The sequence below is a fragment of the Monodelphis domestica genome, chromosome 2 (genome assembly GCF_027887165.1).
Source record: "Monodelphis domestica isolate mMonDom1 chromosome 2, mMonDom1.pri, whole genome shotgun sequence".
NCBI lineage: Eukaryota > Metazoa > Chordata > Mammalia > Didelphimorphia > Didelphidae > Monodelphis > Monodelphis domestica.
In genome coordinates, this window is record NC_077228.1 from 396,187,082 (window position 1) to 396,202,773 (window position 15,692).

Here is a 15,692-nt window from a genome sequence, read left to right on the forward strand (position 1 = left end):
AGAAAATCTTTTATACATTATATTCTTATGCTGTTGTTAAAACAAGATGTCTAAGAATTTATTTTCTATGAAAAAAGTCTAAAATGTTTTTCAGACAAATTCCCCTCTGTTACATTGTCTTGGTATGGAAGTACATTTGGGGTCTCAAAAATGCAGCTAGTTAGTAGAAGCCCTCACCAGTTCTACCAAGTGTTAAAAGCCTCATGTATGAGCACAGGAATAGATAACTATCTTCTATCCAAAAATCAGCAACCTTAAATACAAAAATGCTTATTATTTAAAAATTTAATATTGAGCGATATTTTTTTAGCTATATCAAGCAGTGAAATAGACAAAAATTCAAAGTGGCTTTCAGTTCAATGAGAATATTTTCTGCTTCCACAGTTTAGTGGCAAAAAAGATGAAAACAGAAATGAGGATCAAGTGTGCTATGATTTATACACAGTATAGCATCAATATATCCATTACAGCCATCAATATAATATTTTTCTAATAACTCAAAAGTAGCTCACTGAAAGAATGGAACCAATTATGTATTGACATTATTGTTATAAATAATAATTAGATAAATTCCTATAGTAACTGACTTCAAAACTAATTATACCTGGCTGTTTCTCAGTACTCTCCTGGAAACTCTAAAACTCTTGGGAAGAGAGAGTTTTCCCTCAGGAAGTTCACCATACCAATGGAATCCCATCCTTAGATTCTCCCAAAATTGTTTTTCATTTTTAATGAAAACATAAGAAAAAATCCTCAGAAGGATGATAGTTAACACGCATTGCATAGTATATAATTGACAATGCAGTTTTTAGATTAAGCATAAATAATACTTCCTTGAAAATGATTGTATCATTTACATTACATCAGTTAAATAAGTAAATTCTATGGAAAATTTGGCAGGATCCACTAACCTGAGTCAACATATATTTTGAATTTATTGTAGAAGTGAGTATAATGGGTGCCAGATCTGGAAAATGTAGTTTGTGATTTAGATTAAAGGGCAAAAACAAACTACTTAGAAGCATCACGTCTCTACAACACAAGTACTTTGTTCACAAGAGTTAGCATTGAAACCATGACCTTATAACTTCATTTCTTTTTTATGTTTTTATTTCCTTTAAAATGTTTTATTTGCTTCTAACTAACCAGTATTTTCCTCTTTCCTGCTTCCTCTTTCCAATTTAACAAAAGAAAAAGAAATCATAGACATAGTTAAACAAAACAAGGGGCAGCTACATGGTACAGTGTATTGATTGCTGGTCCTGGACTCAAGAGGACCTGAGTTCAAATGTGACCTTGGACACTTACTAGCTGTGTGACCTCAGACAAGGCACCCAACCCTATTTGCCTCAGTTCCTCATCTGTAAAATGAACTAAAAAAGAAAATGGCAAACTCCATTATCTTTGCCAAGAAAAACCCAAATAAGGTCATGAAGAATCAGACATGAGTGAAAAATGACTGAACAACACAAAAGAAATTCCTACATTAGCATCCTTTAAGAATAAGATCATTTCATTGTCCCGTGTAGTCAAATAAATTGCTATACCACAATGCTAAGGACAAATTTCACTGGAGCCAACTTGAACAACATTTAAAGGGGGAAAAAAAAAACCCTTCCATATAACACTCTAGCTTCTCTAGAAAGGAATCCTTTAAGTTTAAGCTTTAGATGCAATATCTCCTCACATGATTATTTTCTAGTTTGATGTAAGTACTATTGAGTGCATGCCAAAAATGGAGTTAATTTACTGAATTCTCCTCTGGAACAAATAGTGTTGTAAATTGACCACTGCAATGCAGTGTGGAATAGCAGATAGAGAGTCAGATCAGAATTAACAAGAACCATGTTCAAGTATTACTTCTGACTACACTTCAAGTACCTGCTTAGTGGTATGACTCTTAAGACAAGTTGCTTAACTCCTCAGGTTCCTTAGCCAGCTCTTTAAGATAAGAACAGATGCTGATTTTCATTGATAGAGGGAGTTTCCTAACCCAGAAGGTCTCTTATAATACCTGTGAAATCCCAAGTCTAAAACAGTTTTTTTAATGATGCTCATATGTTTTTATTAATCATAATTATTTATATTTATTTTATTTTATTTATTATATTTAAACAGGCAAATGTATGAGAGACGTTGACTTAGTCCTCATGAATCATACTACACTTTAAGAAATATAATTGTGATGTTGAAAGGATAGGGTACTATGATTTAACACATTTGGAATCTACTCCAGGATTTGGTTTGTCGTATAGGTCTCAACTACTCCCCTTCTAGATGATTTTCAGTCGCAATAAATTATGAGGCACTAGGGAGGTTCAAGGTCTCTCAAAGTGTCTATTTCAGGGCTGATCTAAAATTGGGAGATGATGGGAAAGAAGTTTGTGGAGTATAACACATATGTTAGAAGTAGCGTCACTTTCCTCCAACATATCAAAGTGTTCCTTTCCCCTTTGAACCAGAGAAAATTAATTCCCTTTTATGGAGTTGTTAGGTTTGTTTTTGTTTGAACTAAAGTTATTTTCTAAAGTTTCTCTAAGTTAAATTTGGGTTCCTTTTGTTGGCTCCCTCACATAATTTTAAAAAATGTTATGAATATTTTGTATGACTACCAAGGTGATTATCAACTATCCCCTTTTTTCCTCTTGTTTACACAGATCCAATGCCCTATTTGCCAATTTGTCTGGTGTTTTAAGTGCCACTCACCCTGGCATGAAGGTGTTAACTGCAAGGAATACAAAAAGGGAGACAAGTTATTGCGTCACTGGGCCAGTGAGATTGAGCATGGTCAGAGGAATGCACAGAAGTGTCCAAAGTGCAAGGTAAGTTAACCTCTAGTAGGAGAGAGATAAAATGCAAAGAATATATAAATAACATTATTTTCAGAGCTGTAGAAAAGTTCATTCACACTTAGCACAGTACCTGGCATATGGTAGACACTTAACAAATGTTTATTGAATTGAATTGATAAAAAATACTAGTTCAGAAATAGGTTGTAATAAATTGAGTACTTCTTTTCTTGTTTTTTTTTTTGTGAATTAATTTAAGCTCCAAATCTTACAAAACCAAATAAAACAAGCATTTCCTTATACAAAGAAAAAGACTGTTCAAAAATGAAATCACAAGTCTCTTATAAGTTTAGCTTATTTTTCTTCATATTTTATTAATCCTTAATCCTCCTCACTCTTCCCACATCAAGGAAGGTAATGTTTGAGAGATAAAAATGTTCATACAAATTAAGTTTTGTGTTTTTCACCTTTCTGTTCACTTTCTGGGAGTACATTCAAAATTTATTCCTCTATTATTAATTCTGTAGCTGTGTATAATGTTCTCTTGGTTCTACTTGTTTTTTGTGTATTATACTATGTAGATCTCTCCAAGTTTTTTTTTTTTTTGTTAGCCTGCTCATCATTTCTTATGGAACTGTAGTATTCCATCATATCATATACCACAATTTGTTTATCCATTCTCCAACTGTTAAGCACAAAGATAGTTGCTATAAAAATTTTGGAGTATCTGGTTCTTTTCCTTTTTCCCCTGAGAAAACTATTGCTGGGGCTAATAGTATACACAGTTTTATAACTTTCTGGGTGTAATTCCAAATTTCTCTCCAAAATGGTTGGATCAGTTCACAACCCTACTTATTATAATGTTTCCATTTTCCTGTATTCCCTCCAACATTTGTCATTTTGTCCTTTTGTCATTTTAGCCAAGCTAATGGGTGTGAAATAACTCAGAAGTGATTTACATTTTTCTAATCAGTAGTTATTTAAAATGTTTTTTATAGGGACGGAGGGGAGGGAAGAAAAGAAAATGATCTTTGTTTCCAATGAATAATGTTTGGAAATGACCAAATAAAAATAAAAAATAAAAAAAAATTTTTTAATGTTTTTTATATTTAACTATATATGGCTTTGATTTCTTCATCCAAAAAATTACGTTTATATCTTTTGTTTATTTATCAATTGGGAGATGGCTTTTATTCTTATAAATTTGATGGAATTTTCTTTATATTTTAGGTATGAGATCTCTATCTGAAAAGCTGTCTATAAAATTTTTTCTGAATTTTCTATTTTCCTACTAATCTTGGCAACATTTGTTTTATTTGTACAAAATCTTTTCAATTTAATATTCTCAAAATTATCCATTTTACATTTCATAACATTCTTCATCTCTTGTTGATTCATAAATATCTCTCCTATTAATTAATCTGATAGGCACTATGTTCCCTGTTCTTCTAACTTACTTATGAATCACTTTTCATGTCTAGGTCATATCCATTTTCATCTTATCTTAGCGAATGGTGTAAAATATTAGTCTATGCCTAATTTTTGCCAAACTAGCTTCCAATTGTCCCACATTTTTTACCACCTTGAATATATAAGAAGAAAGAATGATGGAATTAATTATTCTTAATCTACAAAATGTATTTTTATACACTTAATTCTCAGTTATTCAAACATTGGCTATCTAGCTATGGAGTACTTATATAAACTTTTCATAGCTATTTCTTGATGATATCCACATTTATCATGAAGAGAATCAATAAGTCATGGGAATTGTTACCATAGTTGTGCCAATGGATTGTAAATTGATATTAGCTAAAATATAAGGAACAGTTATTTCTAATAATTGTTGGAAATCCATGGGCTCAGATTACTCTTGCTCAACACTAAAAATAATGCTATTATCCATAATGTTTTCTAACTTGCTTCCATAGCATTAACATTTTCACACTCAAATACACTTAGTTTTAGTTACTATTTTACTACTACCTTGTATCTGATACCATTTTAGTAATGTGTTACAAACTAGGAAACATTTAAATGAAATTTAATGTAGAGGTATTATAAGTGGCTTGAGGGGGCAGCTGGGTAGCACAGTGGATTGAGAGTCAGGCCTAGAGATGGGAGGTCCAAGGTTCAAATCTGACCTCAGACACTTCCCAGCCATGTGACCCTGGGCAAGTCACTTGACCCCCATTGCCAAGCCTTTACCACTCTTCTGCCTTGGAGCCAGTATTGGCTCCAAGACAGAAGGTAAGGGTTTTTTAAAAAAATAAGTGGCTTGAATTTTGTAGTTAATACTTCATATTTGACTAATAAAGTGAATTAACTATCAAAAATGAAGTAATACAATTAATATGCATAATTTTGCAGTATGATGCATTTCAAGAACACTCCTTGAAATCATCTTACTGGAATTCCATTGAATTCTTATTTAGAACTCTATGTAACCTAAATAGCAATAAAATTTTTTATTTAAGTCACATTTCATCATGATATAGGGCTGTATATATGAACAAGAATTGCTTCAAGGTTGCAGTGCATTTTGGAAGATCGAATCCAATAGCTATTGGTCTATCCTATTAATTTCACAAAGCTCATTCAGGGAGACAGAATATAATTACCCAAATATATGTTTATTAAAGTCTTAAAATTGGTCACTTGAGGTAACATTTGCTTAAGATTTAACAAATATTTTTATGAATAATTTAATGGGTATAGATATCCAAATATAGGGTAAAGTGGTCATCTTTATCATTTGCCTCTGTAGTCACTTATCATGACCAGCTTTGCCTAACTAAACATTGTGAATTACAATAATTGTTTATTAAAAATTCAAAGGTAGTCAGATCTTAATGAATTTTGTACTAACCCTCAGGCAAGACTAGATAGTACAAAGAAAGGATGGGACAATTTTTTTTCTGACAAGGGCCTCTGATAAACAAATTTTAAAAATCAGACAAACTTTTTTAAAATTAGAGTTTATTCAAATCCGACTTCAGATACTTCTACCTGTGAGACTCTGGGCAAGTCACTTAACCTCCATTGCCTGACTCGTACCACTCTTCCACCTTGAAACCAATATACAAAATTGATTGTAAGAAAGAAAGATTTTTTTTATATTATGGTTTGTGAGTAAAGAAATAGGAAATATGTAAATAGGCATTATAGATGTAAATAGGTTCCCTTTAAAGGGAAATAATAAACTAAGTAGAGCTGGGGCTCTGAGGCTAGAAATATTCAATAACACCTCAGTCTTTATTAAGGCAACTTTTTGCCCACAGTATTGTCTGGAAGGCTTCTCTTGCTCCGTAGACTTGAGATCTCTGTCTTAATGCTCAATGTTTTGCTTCTGCCTGCTTTGAACTTTGTCCTCATGATTTCTATTTTTTAAGAATTTTGTTCATCTTCTTTGCTCTGCATCATGCCTAATCTTAACTACCTCCTACATGAGGACTCTGTTGTGATTCATGTCCTGCTCAACTTATACTGCCTTCTGCATCAGCCTAAAATAGTGCCTTAGCCTTTTTCATGTTCCAAAGTAGCAACCTGGTTTGTTTTTACTTGTTTTTGATAGATGAAAAGAAAAACAGGAAAAAATGAGAAAGAAAGATGAAAATGGAATTAGAAAATGAAAAAGGTTTATATGGGAGCAGAGGATAAAATTGTTACAGAAAAATTAAGTTATAAAGCACAAAAAGATAAATAAAAAGCAAGAAAACTCAAATTTGATTGGAGGATGAGTACTGAAGCATCCAAAAGATTACAAGTTTCTCCAAATTAGTATTTCTATTCAAAGGAAATTTAACTAACACCTAGACCAATTTAGAATTCTATAGCTACCCAAGGAGAGCATGGAACCACAAGAAGTTGCAAAGTGGTTCCAATGAGAAATGAAGAAAAAAAACTTAGAAGGGGACATTGCAGAATTTATGGAGTCTATCACAGAAATAATTGGTAGACTGGAATTTATTGCAGAAAAATTAGTAGAAAAGGAAAAATTAACTCTTCAGTGGCAAATCTCTCCAAATAAGTGAGAAAACAATAGATATGGGAGGCAAATATTTTAATTTAATTGAGAAATGAAAGACAATCTGAAAGAAGAAAAGTAAAAGACAAATAAATTAAAAGAATACATAATTTCTAAGCAATTAAAAGACACTAATCTCAGATAAACTGTCCCCCAAAATCATTGATTTCCCCAAAGAATATGGCAAATTATAAAAGCTAGATATGATAATGCTAAAGTAATAAAAGGAAATTGCTTAGAACTAAGTGAAGAAAACAAAGCACAATTTTAAACAATTCACAAATTACTTCCAGGGGGAATATGAAGAGAGACCTATGCTTCAAGCCACATAATTGTAAATGTAATAGTTCCCAACATGAAACAGTAAATTCTGTGATGAACCAGGGGAAGAACTTCAGATAGAAAGGAAAGAAAAATCAACTAATACAAGATTAATTGAACTTACTTTTGAAGGAAGTGGGAAAATATAATTCAAAACACAGAAGAGCTCAAAATACAACTGAAAATTATAATCTCTGAAAATATGATCCTCAATTTTAGATAGATATTAGATAAAAGATAGCCATTTGAAGCATTGGAAAGAGATGGGAGAAACATTGAACAGATTGTTTGACTTCAAAACACTCCAAAAAACCGATATATAAGAAAGGTAAATGAATACAACTATCAAATTAAAAATGAGTAACAAAACAAATCACCCATTGCTAGAGATAAAAAGAAAAAAACACAGAAAGAGAACTATGCCCATTGGGTTGTAAGGGGGAAGGAGGATTAGAAGGAACATTTAAGTTCACAAGCAAATAAAGAAAAAAGTTAAATATTGAAAGTAAGAGAAATCTTGAAACCCTCATTCAAGTGAATCATTTTAATTGTAGAATGGGAGGATGCATAAATAGGGAGAGGGGAATGTTTGAGGTATTATAATAAATTCCATGGGCACAAAGGGAAGGTTTCATTACAAAATATTCATTATAGGAAAAAGGAACTTAAATATCTTGAGAAATATTCAGGCTTGTGCTTAGTCTATGTAAATATAATTTAAAAAATAATAGTACTAATGCTGATTTATAGTTTTAATACTGTACTAATGAAGCTACAATCAATATTTTATGAATATAGCTAAATCAACAACAAAATTCATTTGTTTAAACTAAAGATCTTCAATATCAGGGGAAATAATGAAAAAGGTATGAATTAAAAGGGAATATACTACTTCCAGAATTCAAATTATATTTATCAATTATCAAAAACATTTTGGTATTGGTTTTAAAAGATGGAAGATAACTAGAGCCTATACACTTTTCACAGTTACAGATAAAAAATGGTTTCTTAACCAAAAGATAGAAACAATTATAAAAAATGAAATGAATAATTTAGAGTTCAAGAAATTGAAACTCTTTTAGACAAAATTAATGCAAGTAGGATAATAAGGGAAGAAATGCACTGGGAAAATTTTCTCTAATTAAATTTATTGGGGATAAATATCAATATGTATATATGTGACATATAGACAATTAACAGAAACATAAAACCGAAAAACATTCCCAAGAGATAAATGGTTAAAGGATAGGAACATTTCTTTTAAAAAATGAAATTAAAACTTTAATGAGATAATGTTCCACATCATCAATAATTAGAAAAATATAAATCCAAATAACTCTTAAAGTTTAACTACACTCAAAGCAAGTTGTCAAAGATGACAAAAGGTCAGTGTCAATGGAGTTATAGAAGAAAAGGCACACTAGTACATTATTGGTGTAACTGTGAAGTACTACAACCATTCTGGAAAACAATTTGATAGTATGCATATAAATGACAGTATCCATACATTTTTATTTCAAAGTTCCACTTATAAACTTATACTCCAGGGAAGTCATTAATGTAAAGAAAGGCTCCATATATACCAAAATATTTAGAACAGGATTTTTTATAACAAAGCACTGAAAAATATCCATTAGTTAAACCATATTAATACCACCTTCCCCAAAAGTGACCAAGATAATAGCAACAACCAATACTGTGTGTCTGATTTCATATTTGCATAAAATTTTATGAGAATTACCTCCCTATATTGAGGTCATTCTTTATAAATATTTTAATAAGTAAAAAGGAGGGTTTGTGAGTAATATGCCAAGGTAGATCACATCTTGTCATTAATCATGTCATCTCACATATATCAAATATATTTGAGAGGATTCCATTTACCAACCTCAATCAATCAATGAAAAGAAATTATTAAATTAAAAAAACTATATATACATATGCAAGTTGCCTACACATTGTGCTACCTATATCAAGTTCAAATTCCTCTTTCATTGTATTAAGAAGGGAGCAGTAGGTTTCAAAAAAGCAGGACAATTTTCAGTAGTAGTTCAGTCTAGGATTGAGGATTTCAGTTTGGCCCCTGAAAAGGAATCAGCCAATAGCTCTATTATCAGAGAAACTGGAACAAGTAACAAATAATGCGTCTTGAGGATTTTCCAAGGTCAAATTCAAATGGGGAGAGATACAGGAAAAATAGCCATCTAAAGGAGGATTCAGTTTCCAGGAATGTGACCCCTTCCAAGAAAATAATTCAGTTGGCTAAAGAATTAAGGATGTTGGTAACCAGATGTGTTAGCTACCCCCTTTACCAGAAGTGTTTCCAACATGCGGTCCTCAATACTTTTATATTTTGTTTGATTTATGCTCACTCACCTCCTGGATCTTGTGCATATTTATGGGAGTGTATAGGTGCCCCAGTCTTTTTGGTGGAATTAAGTTTATAACAACTGTTCTTTCTCTTAACATTTTAGAAAATATCTTTGTAAAAGTTAATTGTCAGATTGATTAATTTATAATAGGGACTCTATTCGTAGGGGATTGTGAGCCACGGTATTAGACGATATTAGAATAGTATTTGAGCAATGAGGTGGCAAAGTAGAGAATGTTGGGTGTGGAGTTTGGAAGACTTCTCTTCCTTAGTGCAAATCTGGAGAACTCTCTTACCCCTGTTTGCCTCAGCCTCTCATCTGTAAACTGAACCAACGAAGGATATGTCAAACCACTCTGGTAGTTTCACCAAGAATACCCCAAGTGAGGTTATGAAGTTGGACACTTTTGAGTCTACCAAACAGCATCAACAACAATATTAGAAACCTACCTCCTCAGGGTTACCCCCACAGAACTCAGAGAGTAGTAACCAGCTTTTGCCTGGGACCTGACCTAAAAATGTGAGTGACTACTTGGGAAGTAATCCAGAGGGGTGCTAAATACAAAGACTTTAAAAATTCTTTTTTTTTTTTAATTAACTTTTCATGCCAGACCTTAATTCATTAGGCTGATAACATCACCATCACAAAAATACTCCATGAGAGTATTTCATCCAGCTTTAACCTGCTCAAAAATGGTAATTGTTCAATAAATATCTAGCTTTGCAAATAGGTTTATAATCCAAATAGTTAGTCTTGTAGCTTAACTCTTCACGGTAAAAATAAGACCGACATTTGGCTATTAATAATAATTGCACCGTCACAAGAAAAATAAAACGAATAAAAACCTGCAGACATAATCTTTTTGTCATGGATTTATGGAGAAACAATGCCCTCTGTGAGTTGTACTTCAGATTTAGCAGATCAGATGTCATTTGTGAGCTTCTGAGTGTTCTAGGGGACTTGGTCTGGCATGGAGCTGGAACAATATCACTAAATGGCCATTAGCATTTGGGTGAGGTGTTTTACGTGTGCTCAGATTTTTTTTCTCTAAGTGCTAAACTGTCAAATACTGTGTGAGTATAATCATAAAAGGAAATAAGCATACTTGAGAAAACACTGAACTACAGACATATTTGATTCTAAGTTTATGGTTTGAGGATATCCCTTTTAAAAAGAGTGTTCTTGGGGATGGGCAGTATTGTCAAAGTGTCACCTTTGAAGATGAGCTCTAGGAGTTCCCTTAGCAGTAGTCATACTAATTACCCAGTGGATAATTAGAATTCACAGCTGGAACTTGGTTAGCAGATGGGGAAAGTAACTGCTCTTATACCACATTAAATCCTCCCTGCGTTGGTTCATTTTTCGTTCTTGTGTAATATGATAGAATTTTTTCTATTTCAGCAAAATGTATTCCAATTACTAGTAATGCTGCACTGTGCTAAAAATATCCATGAGCATTTCTATGTACAAAGTTTTTTTAAATTTGTATTAATATTCCATATATCATATTAACTTAATTTCTCCTCACTTCACATATCTCACTCCTCCCTTCCACTCCCAACGAGCCATCCCTTTCAATTGATAATAAAAACAAGAAAGGTAAAAAAGTTCTGCAAAACTAATGAACGCATCAGTCAAATTCTATAGTATATACAGTGCTGCACACCCATAGTTCCCCACATGTGCAAAAAAGGGAGGGTACTTGCTTTTCAGAGGCAAGAATGGTCTTTATAATTACATACAGTTCACTTTTTATCTTTTTTTACAGTTGCTGTTATTGTTTCCATTTACACTGCAGTTATATATACTGTAGGTAAATAAATGGTTTAGAAAATAGAGTGCTGGTCCTAAAGTCAGGAAAACCTGAATTCAGATTCAGCTCCAGACACTTAACTGACTGTGTGACCCTGGGCAAGTCACCTAATCTCTGTTTGCCTTAATCCACTAAGAAAAAAAATGGCAAACCACTCTAAGTATCTTTGCAAAAACCACACACACACACACACACACCCCAAGCCCATGGACAGCATTGATATGCTATGGTCTAAAGAGTCATGCAGAATCAGACACAACTGAATGACTCAACAACAGTCATCTATATTGCTGCTATGCATTTACTTATTTACTTTTCATCACTTCCTATGTCTTTCCATCAGATGTATCCTGATTCAGTGTTAAAGCACTCATCCCCCTATATCCTGGAGTTAGAAGGAGTCTCAGAGCTATTTTAATCCAGTTCCTTTTTTTTTTTTTTGGCAAATGAGATTGAGGCTCAGGGGAGTTAAGTGACTTGCCTATGAGCAACACCATATGACTTAAGAGTCATACAGCTAGAAGATGTATAAAGTAGCATTTTACCATAAATCTAAAACTCTGTTACTATCATTCAAGGCTTTTGGACCCAGAAAACTTTAGAGCCACATAAGAATGCATGCAGTGCAAGAAGATTGTATCATATAATTATGACTTTAAAATACCATTTAGGATGTGGTATTGCTAGACCTCTTTCTTTTAGGCTTTTCACTCCATTAATTGGGGGAGGGGGGATTCTTTATGTTTTATTCTCCCAAATAAATTTTGTTATTTTTTCTTACTTGATAAAAAATTTTTGGTAATTTAGTTCGGATGGCATCGATTGGGTATGTTATTTTGGATAGGATTGCCATTTTAATTGTGTTGGTTCTACCCATCCATGAACAATTGATATTTCTCTATTTAGATCTGATTTTATTTGAATAAAAAGTATTTTATAATTTTAAAAAAGGTTGCATCATAAAATATCTGATTAAATCAATTCACTGCATTTCTAGAAAGATCCCTTATATGACCAAATTTTTGAGAACCTACTAAGATTCAAATTTAGTGAGAAGTGCTATGTCAGAATGTCAAAATAAATACAAAAATGTGCCTGAGTCTTTACAAATCATTCTGAAAATAGGTGTAAGTTAACAGACCATGTAGAGTATGCATTCAGGGGCTTTGAATGCTTTAAATCTAAAAGAGGAAGTCAGACACATTGATACCTTTTGCCTCAAGATGATATCAAGCCTAATACATGTATAACCCAGTGGAATTGCTTGTCAGCTCTTGGAGGGGGGAGGGGAAAAGGGGAAGGAAAGAATATGAATTGTGTAACCATGGAAAAATACTTTAATAAAAAAAATAAATAAGATATTAGCCCCCACTTTCTGTTATCATGTGAGAAGCCATAAAGGAGAACAGGTGGACACAATTCCACACGAGTATCTAGGAGATTAGGAAGTAAGTTCACGTCTTTTCTACACTATCCATGGTTTGAACTAAATAGCGTAACCTGATTTACCTGAGCAAAGGTGCTTAATGAACCTTTTGTGTGTGTGTGTGTCATGATCTCCTTTGGCAGTCTGGTGAATCCTCAGAATAATGTTTTTAAATGTATAAAATACACAATATGACAAAAGAATCCAATAATATTCAATAGTTATAAAAAATAGCAAACATGTTCATGGATGTCAGATTAACCTTGGTCTAGAAGAAGAGAGCATAGTTGTAGTTAGAGTATGTCAAAGAAGGTATGTCACGTTTCAGTTGTGACTTAACAGAGGAAAGTGAAAGTTCTCCAAAGTGTGGGACTTGCTGTGTAATTAATTCCTTTGTCTAACAGATTATTTCAGTGATAGACATTTAAGTTCACTTCTAGAATTCTGTTTCAGAAGAAAAGTGCCATGGATGATATACATCATATATGAGGGGCAGAGGAGCACAAAGCAAGGGAACATTTGCAATAAGATGTAGTGGAACGATAACTTGCCAGGCATGGTGGCACATACCTATGGGCTCTGCTGTTGGGGAGACTCAGGCTGATTGATTGCTTGAGCCCAGGAATTTTAAACTGTCATAGGGCTAAGTTTGTCACCAATATGATGAAAGCCCAAGAGTAGAGGGCCAGAAGAATGCATAAGGAGGGATAAACTTATCTAGATTAGAGGGGAAAAAATAGGTTAAAGTTTCAAGGTTTATTATCATTTTGGGGGCTCAAGCCTTGAATGACTATTGCACTTTTATTATGGGTGAAGTAAATAAAAGAGGAAATAGGGAGGGAGGGAAGGAAGGAAGAAATAGAAAATGCCTATACATTTGAGATATTACCATCATTATTAATCAAAGAAGATTTCCTGGAAGGCATAAATTAATAACCTAACAGGAATATATCTGGGTACTGAGAAGAGAAAAAGAGATACACCTTTTCCTTGGGATAATTCCTGAAAACACAAAAGCAATAATTAGTTTGTTGCCTTGAGTGTATATATATGTGCTTGACTGTAACAAATGTGATAGAAATTTTAAAAATGAGATTGAGAACTGTTATGGCTACTCATTAGCAGCCAGTTACTATTATTTAAGTGTTTCTATATGTTTTTAGAGAAGAGTTCTCATTTGAGTAAAGATATTTTTACACATTGATTATTTTACATTTCTTTTTTTTTTTTAATATATTTTATTTGATCATTTCCAAGCATTATTCGTTAAAGACATAGATCATTTTCTTTTCCTCCCCCCCACCCCCCATAGCCGACGCGTAAGTCCACTGGGCATTAGATGTTTTCTTGATTTGAACCCATTGCTTTGTTGATAGTATTTGCATTAGAGTGTTCATTTAAAGTCTATCCTCTGTCATGTCCCCTCAACCTCTGTATTCAGGCAGTTGCTTTTTCTCGGTGTTTCCACTCCCATAGTTTATCCTTTGCTTATGAATGGTGTTTTTTTTTTTCTCCTGGATCCCTGAAAGTTGTTCAGGGACATTACACCGCCCCTAATGGAGAAGTCCATTACGTTCGATTATACCACAGTGTATTAGTCTCTGTGTACAATGTTCTCCTGGTTCTGCTCCTCTCGCTCTGCATCACTTCCTGGAGGTTGTTCCAGTCTCCATGGAACTTCTCCACTTTATTATTCCTTTGAGCACAATAGTATTCCATCACCAACATATACCACAGTTTGTTCAGCCATTCCCCAATTGATGGGCATCCCCTCGTTTTCCAGTTTTGGGCCACCACAAAGAGCGCAGCTATGAATATTTTTGTACAAGTCTTTGTGTCCATTATCTCTTTGGGATACAGACCCAGCAGTGCTATGGCTGGGTCAAAGGGTGGATATTCTTTTGTCGCCCTTTGGGCATAGTTCCAAATTGCCCTCCAGAATGGTTGGATCAGTTCACAACTCCACCAGCAATGAATTAATGTCCCTACTTTGCCACATCCCCTCCAGCATTCATTACTTTCCTCTGCTGTTATGTTAGCCAATCTGCTAGGTGTGAGGTGATACCTCAGAGTTGTTTTGATTTGCATCTCTCTGATTATAAGAGATGTGGAACACTTCTTCATGTGCTTGTTAATAGTTTTGATTTCTTTATCTGAGAACTGCCTATCCATTTCCCTTGCCCATTTATCAATTGGAGAATGGCTTGATTTTTTGTACAATTGATTTAGCTCATTATAAATATGAGTAATTAAACCTTTGTCAGAGGTTTCTATGAAGATTTTTTCCCAATTTGTTGTTTCCCTTCTGATTTTAGTTATATTGGTTTTGTTTGTACAAAAGCTTTTTAGTTTGATGTAGTCAAAATTATTTATTTTACATTTTGTGATTCTTTCTATATCTTGCTTGGTTTTAAAGCCTTTCCCCTCCCAAAGGTCTGACATGTATACTATTCTGTGTTTACCCAATTTACTTATGGTTTCCTTCTTTATGTTTAAGTCACTCACCCATTTTGAATTTATCTTGGTGTAGGGTGTGAGGTGTTGATCTATTCCTAGTCTCTCCCACACTGTCTTCCAATTTTCCCAGCAGGTTTTATCGAATAGTGGATTTTTGTCCCAAAAGCTGGGATCTTTGGGTTTATCGTATACTGTCTTGCTGAGGTCGCTTTCCCCCAGTCTATTCCACTGATCTTCCTTTCTGTTTCTTAGCCAGTAACATATTGTTTTGATGACTGCTGCTTTGTAATATAGTTTGAGGTCTGGGACTGCAAGGCCCCCATCATATGTGTTTTTTTTTCATTATTTCCCTGGATATCCTTGATCTTTTGTTCTTCCAAATGAACTTTGTTATGGTTTTTTCTAAATCAGTGAAGAAGTATTTTGGTAGTTCAATGGGTATGGCACTAAATAGATAAATAAGTTTGGGTAGGATGGTCATTTTTAT

General features: G+C 33.4%; 1 protein-coding gene across 1 annotated transcript in view; it reads left to right on the forward strand.

Annotated features, from left to right (window-relative positions):
- The window catches only part of RNF217 (ring finger protein 217), a 169,612-nt gene that overhangs the window by 104,862 nt on the left and 49,058 nt on the right, over nucleotides 1-15,692 (forward strand). The window contains exon 3 of the mRNA XM_007484506.2: nucleotides 2,658-2,822. Within this exon, the coding sequence (XP_007484568.1) occupies nucleotides 2,658-2,822 (165 nt within the window). The remainder of the gene's footprint in view (nucleotides 1-2,657; nucleotides 2,823-15,692) is intronic.